The sequence below is a fragment of the Equus asinus genome, chromosome 2, assembly GCF_041296235.1.
Source record: "Equus asinus isolate D_3611 breed Donkey chromosome 2, EquAss-T2T_v2, whole genome shotgun sequence".
NCBI lineage: Eukaryota > Metazoa > Chordata > Mammalia > Perissodactyla > Equidae > Equus > Equus asinus.
In genome coordinates, this window is record NC_091791.1 from 55,910,208 (window position 1) to 55,923,419 (window position 13,212).

The 13,212-nt window shown below is 37.6% G+C and overlaps 1 protein-coding gene across 12 annotated transcripts in view; it reads right to left on the bottom strand.

The window, feature by feature from the left end:
- The window catches only part of CTNNA3 (catenin alpha 3), a 1,499,312-nt gene that overhangs the window by 480,861 nt on the left and 1,005,239 nt on the right, over window positions 1–13,212 (bottom strand). For all 12 annotated transcript variants that reach the window (XM_070488663.1, XM_070488665.1, XM_070488664.1 and 9 more), the window contains one exon: window positions 6,295–6,451. In XM_070488663.1, coding sequence (XP_070344764.1) covers window positions 6,295–6,451 — 157 coding nt within the window. The remainder of the gene's footprint in view (window positions 1–6,294; window positions 6,452–13,212) is intronic.

Here is a 13,212-nt window from a genome sequence, read left to right on the forward strand (position 1 = left end):
TTGATTTTAGCCAATGGTATAGAAGATCCTGACCGCTAGTCATCACTGGACCCTCCTGACGAGGAAGAGCTTCTTTTCTCGGTAAATGGACACCTGAGTTCTTCAGCCTGAGCCAGGTTTAAGTCATCAAACTGGCTCTCACCTCACCTTCCTATTGTCACATCTTGAATGTGTCAGTCTTATGTTTTAATTTCTTGGAGGTGAGGTGGAGAAAGTGAGGGAACACCTGCTTTATATTGAATTTACTTTACTTTCGCTTCTAAGAGCAATTAAAACATTAGTACTACACTACCTACTTTTATAACAATGCTTTTCAGCATCTGAAGTTAGTGTTCTGAAAAATTGATGTAGTCTATGATACTACTATTTAAAATTATAGACAATTTACATTTTCCTACAAACGTTCAGGGCTTTATGCAATGTAACCTGTTGACTCTTTGAGCTCAGTGCCAATTCAGACATACCCTCTGTTTCTGTAGCACAGGCCAACTTGCTGTCCCTCAGACCCACCATGCACCCTCACATGGTTTTCTCTCTTTCTGGGCTGTTATTCCAATTTCTTCAAGGTTCAGTTCAACAATTCAGTTCAACCGCTATCACCTTAAAAACGTTTCACTCGGTACCCTCACACTCCAGCAACATTAATTGCACAGCATTTTGCTTATATGAGTATTATAATCCTCTAGAGTCTGATTTATATACACTAGACTGTAAGTTCTCTGGAAGCAGACGTTGTGCCTTTTCCTTCCTTACATCCGATGCATTTCTGAGCACACGGTCCTGCACATGGTTGATATTCGATACATTTTTATCAAAATTCGTTTTTGTGCAATATGATTTCAAATCTCAATTTTAAAAGAATATACTTGTATTAAAACACTTCATGCTTTGATGCTTTTAATAACTAAAATTTCAAGTTGGTGTACGTTGAAGAGACATATAGGTGAAAGCATGCTAATAGATAATTGGTTGTAATTATATTACATAATTTATCTTTGCATAGATGTATACTATATGGTCATCTTTTACCCCAGCACCTATTCTATAAACACTATATTGAGACTGAATACTGCTTAGTTTGTGTTCAATTAATTTAACATTTTGATCTTGCTAATTTTATTATGTGTTTATCTGGTATTAACTTATGAAAGAAAATTGAAAATCTGTTTATTTTCACTTTTCTTAGTGAAATGATTTAGATACAACTTTGTAGAAGCCAAAGATCGTGTTCACCACAATATCATGAGCACAGAGTTCTTTGTTAGTGCATTTTTGATGGCAGGATCAGAGTTATCTTTGTGTCACTACGTCAAGGGCAGAGAACGTTATGAGCATTAATGCTTAAAGTTATTTTTTTAATTTGAAGATTTTTAGAAATATTCATTCCAAAGCTAAATACATTTAATGAAAGCGTAAGACCTAAACTGGCAAAATTAATCTTGCACAGAATTAAAAAGGAGAATAAATACTTTATTCATGCAGCAAATACCTATTCAGTGTCTTCAAGCAAAACTCTGGAAGCAGGAGGCTCAATTAGAAAGATTATATGGCAATTCAAACAAGAGATAGTGGCTTAAACTGGAGCGACAGCAGTGAGTATGAAGAAAAGTGGACATGTTAAAGAGAAATTTAGGACATGGAATAAAGGAACTTTTCAAGAATCCTTCAGTACTATAATTCACTGAAAGTCAATATCATGTTATCTTTAAAATGAGAACACCTTTTTTTTAAAGATTGGTACCTGAGCTAACAACTGTTGCCAATCTTCTTTTGTTTTTCCTGCTTCCTCTCCCCAAATCCCCCCAGTGCATGGTTTTATATATTTTAATTGTATATATTTTAGCTGTGGCATGTGGGACGCTGCCTCAGCATGGCCTGATGAGCGGTGCCATGTCCGCACCCAGGATCCAAACCAGTGAAACCCTGGGCCGCCAAAGCGGAACGCAGGAACTTAACCATTTGGCCACGGGGCCGGCCCCGAACACCTTTTTACAATAAGGGAACAGCAGTGCCAATTCTAATCAATAAGTGATCAATCTCTTGTTTAGAATATTCCAAACCATTGCCAGTGGCTTCCTCCATCCCTTATGTGGGCCTCTTTCTCCAACAATCTCTACTGGCACAGCTCTCTTGCAAGTTATCTATTTCACTAGCTTTTACTCATTATTCAAACTCTAGTGCCTTCCCTGGGGTTTAGCACTTAAAATTATGCCATAAATATTTAATGAATGAATGAGGGAATAGATGAAAGAAAGGTCCTCTCCTCACAAACCCTTACGTTTGATCAGTTGTTAATAATTTTTAAATAATTCTTATGGTCCAAGTCATTTCCTCTGCTATCAAAGTTTACCTCTAAACTCAGTTCCTTGGGATTATAGCTCACTGTGAGTCAATTAACGCCATGGTTCAAAAAGCTGACACATGTTAACATGTTCCTTCTTCCAAATTTGCATCTTAAACAGAGATCTTCAGTGCTTTTATACTCCCGTGTGGATAACTAATACTGGGGGTTTCAGGCACCATGGCAGGCTTGAAAGACAGAGCTTCTCAGTTCTCATCAGTTAGACACATCTTCTGTCTATAAGTAAGACAGATCCTGACATGGACAAAGAATCTTCAGACTAGCCATTTTCTGACAGGTGTTTTGTTATATATATTTTCAGAGGGTGTTAAAAAGCATAGTGAATGGTGTGGGGATGAGCCCTGTAGTAAGTGTTGGGACAAAAAGTTTGGGGACCAATGCATTTTGAAGAATTCTTCTAATTACTTACAAGATGACACTGACAATATTATATAAATAACATTAAACTATGAGGAGCCTCTTTTGGGGCCGGCCTGGTGGCTCAGCGGTTAAGTGTGCACGTTCTGCTTCTCGGTGGCCCAGGGCTCGCTGGTTCGGATCCCGGGTGTGAACATGCCACCGCTTGGCAAAAGCCATGTTGTGGTAGGTGTCCCATGTATAAAGCAGAGGAAGATGGTCATGGATGTTAGCTCAGGGCCAGGCTTCCTCAGCAAAAAGAGGAGAATTGGCAGTAGTTAGCTCAAGGCTAAACTTCCTCAAAAAAAAAAAAAGAGGAGCCTCTTTTGGACAATTGAATGCCAGAGAGCTTAGCTTGCCAAACATTGCATTGCTTTGGAAGTGGGTTTTGGCTCACTGTTTAATTTTATTTTTACACATAAAACTTTAAAATATATAATAAATAGGTGAGGTTGCTATATTCCTTATGATTTCCAAGAAAGAATTGATTGCACTTATATTTGGGACTTCTACGTATAACAGGAAACAACCCCAAAATTGCTTCCGGAAATTGGTATTTTGATTTCTGTTTTATAGGAAATTTGGTGATTATAAAAACATACAATTTTCAAATTGTCAATGATGGCTCTACAGTTGGATAATGCAATAGATAAATAAAAAAGACATTTGGTGTTAAAAATACTCTTATTTCAAGAGCCACTAGTCAATATTGGACGATCTAATCACTCTAAAACATTATTGTAAGGCAAACATTTTACCAATGTGATCTCTACCTTTGCTAAAGACAATAAAATAATAGTTTAAAGTACAAGAATCCTTTCTTACTGATTTTAGGCTTTAATTTTTGTCTATACTTCATTGTGGACAGCTGATGTTCCGAGAATCCACAAATTTTTACAATTGACTCAGGAGAAAGCAGGAATCTTTTCAGCCTTCCCATTCTTTATTATCATAAGAAGAAAAAAAGAATTGAATATTGCTATCAACTGCTGAAAGAATGCCCAAGCAAAAGATGAAATGTTTATGAAAATTTTGAAAACATATTATCTCTAGGTAATCACAACTCACATCCCCTATGAACTAACAGGTCGGTTGTTCAACCTGGCAAACAGAGGGACCAGGAGTCTGTGAACACAAAGAAAATGTTCCAAAAGGTCATTGTAAAGGAGTACAAGAGAAGTTGTCCACAGCTCAGCACATCTGGAAGTTTTCTAAGACAATCTGTCCTGCACAAAACTGTCAGTCTTTGACAGCCCATCTCACAGCTATTTGAACCATGACTGGCCATCTGAAAAAAGGCAACCCATCCAATGGCTGGCCTGTGATCTTGGTCTTAGGACTTCTAGCCTGATACTCAAAAGATGTATAGGGCCAGCTAGATTCTTCCATTTACGCAACTGGGAAGATTCTGAGAGAAGATGCCATTATCTGTGGGAACAGATGTTAAAAAGTTATGATGTAACAAGAAACAGTGCTGGAGCTCACAGCACTGGAGCTCATAAACTGATACCGGGTAAGTTTAGGAAGGCATAGAAACCTGAGAAAGCAGTGGATGTCACTCAGTTTTGAGGGCAAACATATTTTGTTCTCTAGGCAACGGCTATTTCCCCTTCTTTTCTGCTGATAAAGGCTCTGATTTTGTTTGTGTATTAAGTGAATAGTCAAAAAGGTTGAATTACATCTGGTCTAAGCTCAGTTGTCTGCTAGAATCTGTTTATACCAGTTCACAGGAGCTTTTTTGATGCATCTCTTCCCAATTCAAAGCTTAGTGACATCACATTGGTAGCTTGAAATGTGTCACTGTGGGAGTATTTATGCCACAGAAATCAACAAGTGTTACAAATTAGGACAACAACTCCACCAGGCCCCCAGTCAGTTGTTAACCACTTATCAGCACTCTAAGCCGTCATGGAAATCTCCTTTCCCTTTGACAGCAATTGGTCCAAGAGCAGGTTTGGGACCAAGTTCTGACCTATGACAAGTAGGAGAAAGTCTGACAGAATGCATCTGGGAGATTTCCTCCATGACAAGTGACAGCCAACAAGCTAGCTTGTTTTCCTGCTTTAGGTGGTACTGAGTAATGCTTTGAGATGTGACGCTTTGAGATGCAACCATGAGGGAAGGTCAATAGAATAAAGCAAGCCCTACATAGGTCATTAATAACCTTAAACCACTGCCAACTAGAGCATCCAAAGGACAGGAAAGTAGGAACAGACTACCCTGGGCATAGAAAATAATGGAGTGCATTGTCACAGAGAATTTAAAAACTAGAATGAATCATATTAAACATTAACCCACTTTTTATTATTACTCTATACTGACAATTCTAAACAGTGTGATAAGACGCTCCTCCCCACATACCTGGACGATTCCTATCCAAGTCCTCTGGTATGCTAGAGCCAGTAAGTCTAGCATCGACTATCCTAAACACCTAGTGACATGAGATAATTAAATGATTTTGTTATTTAAGCAACTTTCATATAAGTTTTCTGTTATGTGCAGGCAAAACATTCTGAAGGGCTAAAGTTGTTCACAGAAAGTAGCAGACTCCCAAGGTGGCTAGGTCAGGTTAAGCCAGCACTAAAAGAAAAACCATCAGCTCCTGCTCTGAGGACCCATGCAGTGCCTTAGACCCCAGACCTCCCGCAGCTCTAATCATGTGAGGAAGGCCTGGCCAACTCTGGTTCCTGTTCTTGTGTGTTCAGGAGATTCTCCCTATTGTGCCATCAGTATACGTATAATAAATGCCTTTACATCAAGTAGTGTAAGCAGCTTTCTTTGCATTGTAACCACAGAATCAGCTAAAAAACAGAACTTAGCATTTAACAATTACATTACAAAAGCCTGCCTCAATATAAGATGTTGGTTGGAGTCACACCACAAAGCCTATACTAAGAAGACAGCAAATAGAAAAAATATACTTAACATAGCATTGTTTATAATAGTTAAAATTACTGACAACAAGAGAACACTCTGTGATGAGAGAATCATCTGGGCTTGACATGAAACCTCAAGCCCGTCTGTTACTGATGTGGTCAGATGTTTAGACTTGTTTATTTGATTCTATAGATCACAAATCTTCAAATACATATACTAATAGTTGAAATACATGTTGTGTCTCAAATCAATGGAGAGTTTTCCTATTAATGTATACATTTTTTTTCTGAGTGGAGAAAAATTCAGTTGGAAAAGAAGTGTAGGGAAATCAGGAGATATAAGTATATTAAAGGCGAGGAAATGATGACTTATTTGTAAAGCCAGGAAATGTCTAAGATTTCCAGTTAGTATTTTCAACTATGCTTTGCCCGTGAATGGGAGTTTCTTTTAGAGACACAGTATGAATTGTTGAGTTGTAAGGATTACAAGGCGTAAAGCTTATTATCTTAGAGCAAATCATATGTAGAACACGTTGCTTCCAGAAAGACAATCATTTCACAAAGTCTCATTATATTGCATAAAATTAATTATATTTAGTATTACCCTATTTCAGAAAATTGACAAGAGCAAATGTACAATTTAAAAGATCAAAAACATACCAGATACAGCAAGGAAGTCATCAATGCTTGTAATGTCATCTACAGCTTCAGTGAGGACATGAATATGATTCTCCCACGTGCGCTTGTACATTTCCATGGTTTTTTTGACCACTTGACTTTTGGGTCTTGCAGCCAAAGCAAGTGCAGCATTAATAATCTGTAAAGATGTAGAATGTTCACATAGTGATTTCTTTGGGAATAGTTAGCATTGTGCAGATGACAGGTATTCTTTTTTAAAAAGAAGTTAGATACGTTCATCTTTAACAATAAGGAAAATGGTAAAATGCCTTCATGTGTACTTCCTCTTTGCTTTTGGTAATAATTTAATTTATTTTGGCAATAATTTAATTTCAGGACTATTTCTTGAGTGTCAATGCACTAATAGCTGCAAGAGATACAAAGATAATTGGTATCTGCCTTTAAAGAGCTTGTATATTACTCAGTGGGAAGGGCAACATACAACTATAACTCAATTCAGTATGCAATACATGCCATAAATACAAATAATGGTCAATAGTCTTTAGAGAGCAGAGAGGTCACCTTTAGCAGAAATTCTAAGGAAAGTCTTCAGGGAAGACTAACATTTTAACTGGTCCTTTGGATTCACATTGCACAACCAGGTAGCGAATGCCCACTATATGCAAATCACTGGAATAAGAGCTTTGACTTCCTTGAGGATGTGTAGAACTTCGGCAGAAGAGATGCATTATTTAGTAATGTATCCATTTGTTTGCTCATTCATTCCTTCAATATTTCAAATATATTCTGAGTGTCTATGTATCAAGCACTATTCTAGGTTTCAGGGACATGGTGATGAGCAAGGCACAGGCAAAAATCATTGCTTTAATGGAGCTTATATTCCAGTTAGAGGAGACAGGCAATTAGTAAGTTAAATAAGTAAAATATTTGGTCTGTTAGATGGTTATAAGAACTAAGAAGAAAAAACAAAGCAAAGAAGAAGGAGCGGAGTGGTGGTGAGGATAGGAAGTCTGCAATTTTAGGAAGGCATTGTGTTGAAGTGGACATTTGAGTAAAACCACTGGTGGGAAGGAATTCTGGGACAGAGAAGAGGCAAGATTCAAAAGGGGAGAAAATAGGGGAAATGCTGTGAAAATGGTGAGCAGTCTCACCTAGAGCCTGCTAGGTATGCAAAAGGAACCAGCAGGAGTCCTTGACTGTTCTGCTCAGGGCTGTAGCCCTATTTGGAAAGCATTGGAGAGTCACTTTGACTTTTGAGCAATTTGCTCAGAACTACACTTTAGAACAATTAATTTGGCATAGGAGGCTACTGCAATAGGTTACAGGAGTAAGAAAACTGGACTACAATGGTAGAGGTAATGAAAAGGTTTTGATGGGACTTTCAATTAAATTAAAGGAGGATGAAGATAGATCAATTATTACCAAAAATATGCAGCCATTAGCAAATCTGTGGAAAACTGTATTTAAGGACATGGAAATACATCTGTAACAGTGCAATAACAGTAGATTATAAAACATTATGCTTCATAGAATGTTATATCTGACAAACATGCTAGAGATAAAAGTTAGATGAATACATGCAATAATTAACAATGGTTCTCTCAGACTGGTGGATTGCCAGGGCTTTTTATTTTATTTTGTGTGTGTAACTAATTTTTCAGATTTTCTATGGTGAATATGTTTTAGTTGTGAACTCAGAATAAATGAAGCTATTCTTCAGAGAAAGATGATTACTAAGGTTTTTCTTTGAGTAGTGGGGAGAATGATCATAGTATTGACAGAAAAGGAGAAGCCAGAGAGTTAAAAAGTTAGTCAGGGGAGTAGAAGCTGACTTGTGCAATTGTTTTGAAGGATGGCGTCTATGAGGGGTATTAGATGTCAACTTTCCTTATTACAGACGGTGACTTTGAAGTGACTCTTGGCTCTCCACGCGAATTACACAGTGACCAATCAGTGATGTGGAATTGGAGCTCATAAACAAGTTGTCATTCATTTATTCATTTATCCTTCATGCGTTGAAATAAATCAGCACTTTACAGCAACAATGTATCAGATTCTACACTGGCTACTAATGACATCACAATGAAAAAGCTTCCATTATAGTTTCTAAAACATCCCATAATCTAGTAGGGGAATCAGCCCAAAGCCAGGCAATTGCAACATACCAGTGATTCTCAGACTTTAGCCTGCATCAGAATCACCTGAAGGACTTGTTCAAACACAGATTCCTGGGCCACATCCTAGAGTTTCTGATTCAATAGAGGTGCTTCGGGGCCTGAGAATTTGCATTTTCAACAAGTTCCCAGGTGATAGTGATGCTACTAGTCTGGGGCTCCCACACTGAGAACCACGGCAATATATAAGTGCCATAAGGTGGGGGCCATTGTAAAAGTAAGCACAAGATGCCCTACGGAGAGGTACCCAGCTCCGCAAGGAAAGATGTCCCAAGGGACTGAAATCTGACAAATATGTAGAAATTAGTATAAGATGATATCCTTTTAGGAAAAGGCAATAACATATGCAATGACTTAGGAGTGAGATAGACTCTAAGCCAGCTCCTGGGGACTAGTCAGCAGAGATGAGGGAGTAACAGAGTTGGAAGAAAATCAAAGAAGACAGTGGAAAGAGGGAGGAGAGAACACACCTTTGGAAAGTACCAACATATAGGAGGAAAGGAAAAAGTGGAAGTGATAAAGATGAGAGAAAGAATCATCAAGAAGGAGGTAGAAAACCAAGGTTTAAAACAGGTAAGATGAAGAAGAACATCTTTTCAAAAGATCAAATCTTGTAAGAGAGTCAAGAGTGATGAGGAATAAAAATGGCCTTTGAGTTTGGAAAAGAAGAGTCATTGGTGTAGCAGAATGTCGGACAGAAGATTCAGATTTTGCAAAAATACAAGTGCAACAATGAAGAGAACCTTTTCCTTGCACCTTAACTTGAATGACTTTCAACACATTATTGGAGGGAGAGGAGGGGAGAAATTAGTTGCTTGAAAATACTGTATTCATATTTTCTTCTTTTATTTATTTTTTATGAAAGAGGAACCCATTAAATTTTAAGGAAACACAGACTACTTTTAGAAATAACTACTGCGCAGTATCCCTTGACTTCAGTTTTAGAGTTTTATTAACCTATTAACTTACAATGTCCGTGTGTGTGCACTGCAAAGGCTCTGGTCTCTGGTGTTTCATTGTCCTTGCAATTGGACAACTGGGTACACAAGTGCTTGTGCTGGAATTATGCCTTCACAGAAAGGCATACTTTTAAAGTCCTGGTGCAGGACCCTCAGTGGGGATACAGAGTCATGAATACAAGACAGGCCATATTTTTTAAGAGCATTTTCAGTTCTGCTGCTGATCCAATTTATCTGATTCAACACTGCGTTACTGTGAGAAAACTTCATCCTACTTGACTCTCCTGATACTTAGCTTAAATCTAAAAGCAGACAAAATTCAGAAAATGTGCTAACCCTCTTAAGGCAGAAGAAATTTTCATCTCAATGTCACACTCCTAGCATCTCAGCTATATATCTAGAGAGGGAAAAACGATCATTCTTGTATCCTCCTTGTGCATAACTAAACACGAATGAATTAGTTTGCTTTTAACTCAAGATAAGATGAATTAGGTTGCTTTCTGAGGCATTTTTCCTTAGATTATGGTTGAGCTGTGTATATGTCAGAATCACCCTTGACCCTGTAAATCACCTGGTCAGTCAGTTGACCTTTAAAACAGTCTCTTTAACTTCAGGACCTGGTTATATCTTAGTAGATCTATTTTAATAGCCTTCCAAATAGTTTCTTAAATCCAGTCCTGACTTACTCTAAACCATTCTCCTTACTACAAACACAGTTCTTTTTCAAATGCGGAAGTGACTGTGACCCTCCCCTGCTGATAACCTTTGCTAGAATCCTAGTTGACTAAAGATTGAATCCAAATTCTTTTCACTGATTCACAATTTCAAAACCTCCACACTGGCCCCGATCCACAGTTGGCTCTGCTGTAATAATCCCCCTTGTTTCAGCCTGTGTTCCAGTCACACGGCCTTCAGCTCCATTTTCTGATCGCAACGGTATCTTCATACCACTCTGACTTTGCTCTTACAACTGAATCTGCCCTAACATCCACGCTCCCTTCTTTTCCCTGCTCTGGTCCATTTGAGGAAACATTTCTTATCTTTAGCAAACCTGTTGAAATGTCACCTGCATATCACGAAACCTGTCCCATTCCCTGTACCCAGGAAACTGAATTGTCTTCTGTGTTTTGGAAGTACTTTGTCCTTGTAACTAAATAGTAGTTATCATACCTCATGACTGTTTATACACATGTGTGCTCCATATGGGCCTCTTCACAGGAGGGACTGTCTTATTCATCTTTGCTTCTTGGTCTACTAAGTATACTAATCAAGCTACTGCAATATTCGTTAACTGTCCCTAAAGACACTACTCTACTCATAGTCCACTCTGAGAGGATAGCCATAGGGAGCCAAGTTGGGTATCACTTTCTTCCTCTGCAATACTGTTTATGTCATAGGCTAGCACCCAATTTAAGGATAGCCAATCTGTAGGCTAGCCAGCGATTGATCACGGCCTGATATAAAAGATTGAGCTGTTCAAATCTCTCTTAAAAATTTGAACTAGAACTTATGGAGAAATAGTTAGCAATAGAAACTAAAGCTGACCATACATATTTAGAGAAGCCATCTAGTAAATTCAGAACCAGAGCCGGCTGTTGGAGTTAAAGTCACGAGGGAACTAGAACAAGTCAAAGTTGAAAGGAAGAAGAAACTGTGAGTAGACTGAAGTTATGAGGTAAAAAAAGAAACAGAGTATGGAGTAAAATAAGGCTGTGAATTGAAAGAGAAGAATGGAGAAAATATGCAAAGAGAATCAAAAGCACCAACAGAGAGAAAATACTTAGAGAACAAAAAAGAGCTGGGAGTTGACTCTTTGAGAACATTGTATTTTGAGTTAAAAGTCCATAGAAAAAAATAACAATAGCAATAATAATAAATACTAACACTCAAATTCCATACTTTGTGCCAGACACTGTTCCCAGCACTTTTTGTATATTAACCCATCTAATTTTGACAATAACTTAATGAAGTAGGTGCTATCATTATCCCCATTTTTCAGACAACATAATCCAGCTATTAAGTGAAAGAACTGTCCATCTGACCCACGCTCATGCTCTTCACTGCCCCACCACACTATCTCCTGCAGTAGACCTATAAATATTAACGATGCCATGAGTGAGTCTATGATCCTTAAAACCAAAGGGCCCTCAGCGAAGAACACATTACAATGCCTGCCATGGAAAAAAAAATTGTATGTGTGTGGTAAAATGCATGTAACATAAATTTGACCATTTTGATCATTTATAAGTTTAAAATCCCGTGGCATGAAATACATTTACATCATTATACAATCATTATCACTATTCATCTCCAAAACTTTTCTATCTTCCTCAAATGAAACTCTGTACCCATTAAACAATAACTTCTCATTTTTCTCCTCCTTCCAGCCCGAGTTACCACTGTCCTACTTTCTGTCTCTGTGAATTTGACTATACTATATACCTCACAGAAGTGAAATCATGCAACATTTGATCTTTTGTGTCTGGCTTTTTCGCGTGGAATAATGTCTTCAAGGTTAGTCTGAGTTGTAGCATGAGTCAAAATTTCATTCCTTGTTAAGACTGAATATTTTCCACTATATGTACATATTATATTTTGCTAATCCATTGATTTGTTGATGGACATTTGGGTTGTTTTCAACTTTTGGTTATTGTGAGTAATGCTGCTACCAACATTGGTGTACAAATATCTGGTTGAGTCCTGGCTTTCAAATGTTTTGAGTATATACCCAGAAATGAAATTAGTGATACTGAGCATCTTTTCACTTGCTCATTGGCCATTTGTATGTCTTCTTTAGGGAAATGACTTTTCAAAACTTTTGCTTATTTTTAATTGGATTGTTTTCTTGTCATTGAATTTTAGTAATTCTTTATATTTACATTACGGAGAGTCTTCAACGTTCCAGGTCTGGTTTCTAAATATTTGATTTGCGTTAATGTTTTTAATCCAATGAGGAAACCCCAGCCAGTATTCCCATCTTGCTGGTGAGACCATGGAGGCTCAAAGAGATTGGAAAACTTGTGCAAAGTTATAGAAGAAACTAGAGGTTGGGAGCCAAGGGTGTTAAGTCAGAGTTTTACTTTTCTTCAAACTGATTTTATGCCCACAGAAGAGCCATATTAATTCTCCCAGGACTCATTTTCCCAGAAGCTATAGGCGTGCAGGCACTGGAGTGAGAGTAGGGGGCAGTGCTTGAGTTAGCTGATCTCTCTCAGGTTCCTTCAGATTTCAACATACAGATTTAATGCTATCATCCGCTGTATATACTTCTCTTGAAAATTTCTGAAAACAATTACTTAAAAAGTGAAAATAAATCTATGTAATTTAATTTTTCCTTAGAGATCTTTCAATATTGGTGTTGATACAAATAATCTTAAAAACCTTAGTTAATATAACAAAAGCACTTTGTGGATTAAAAAGATGACTTATGTGTAAGCACCTATAAGCCTGATTACCTCAGTGTCATGGCATGTAGAGAAAATTAAAAGAACTAGATATATGATGCCTCAAATACATCTAAGCTAGTATGTGAGGGGAATTCATACGACATCCGCTTAAACTGGTAACACCATAATAAGGTCGGAATTGTAGCAACCATGGTAATGACATCAAATTTGATGCTCCAGTTGTGTGCATCCTTTTCTTAGCTGCTTAAACGGTGTTCTACTACCAAATGTTTCTCACTTTCTATTCTGGTTTTTCCACATTTCCTTAGTTTTGCTAACTTTTTATTTTTTGTCTTTTCTCATATTATACTTTATTAAGAGGGAACTATCCTTGCATTTTAAAGTAAGCCATGCAATATT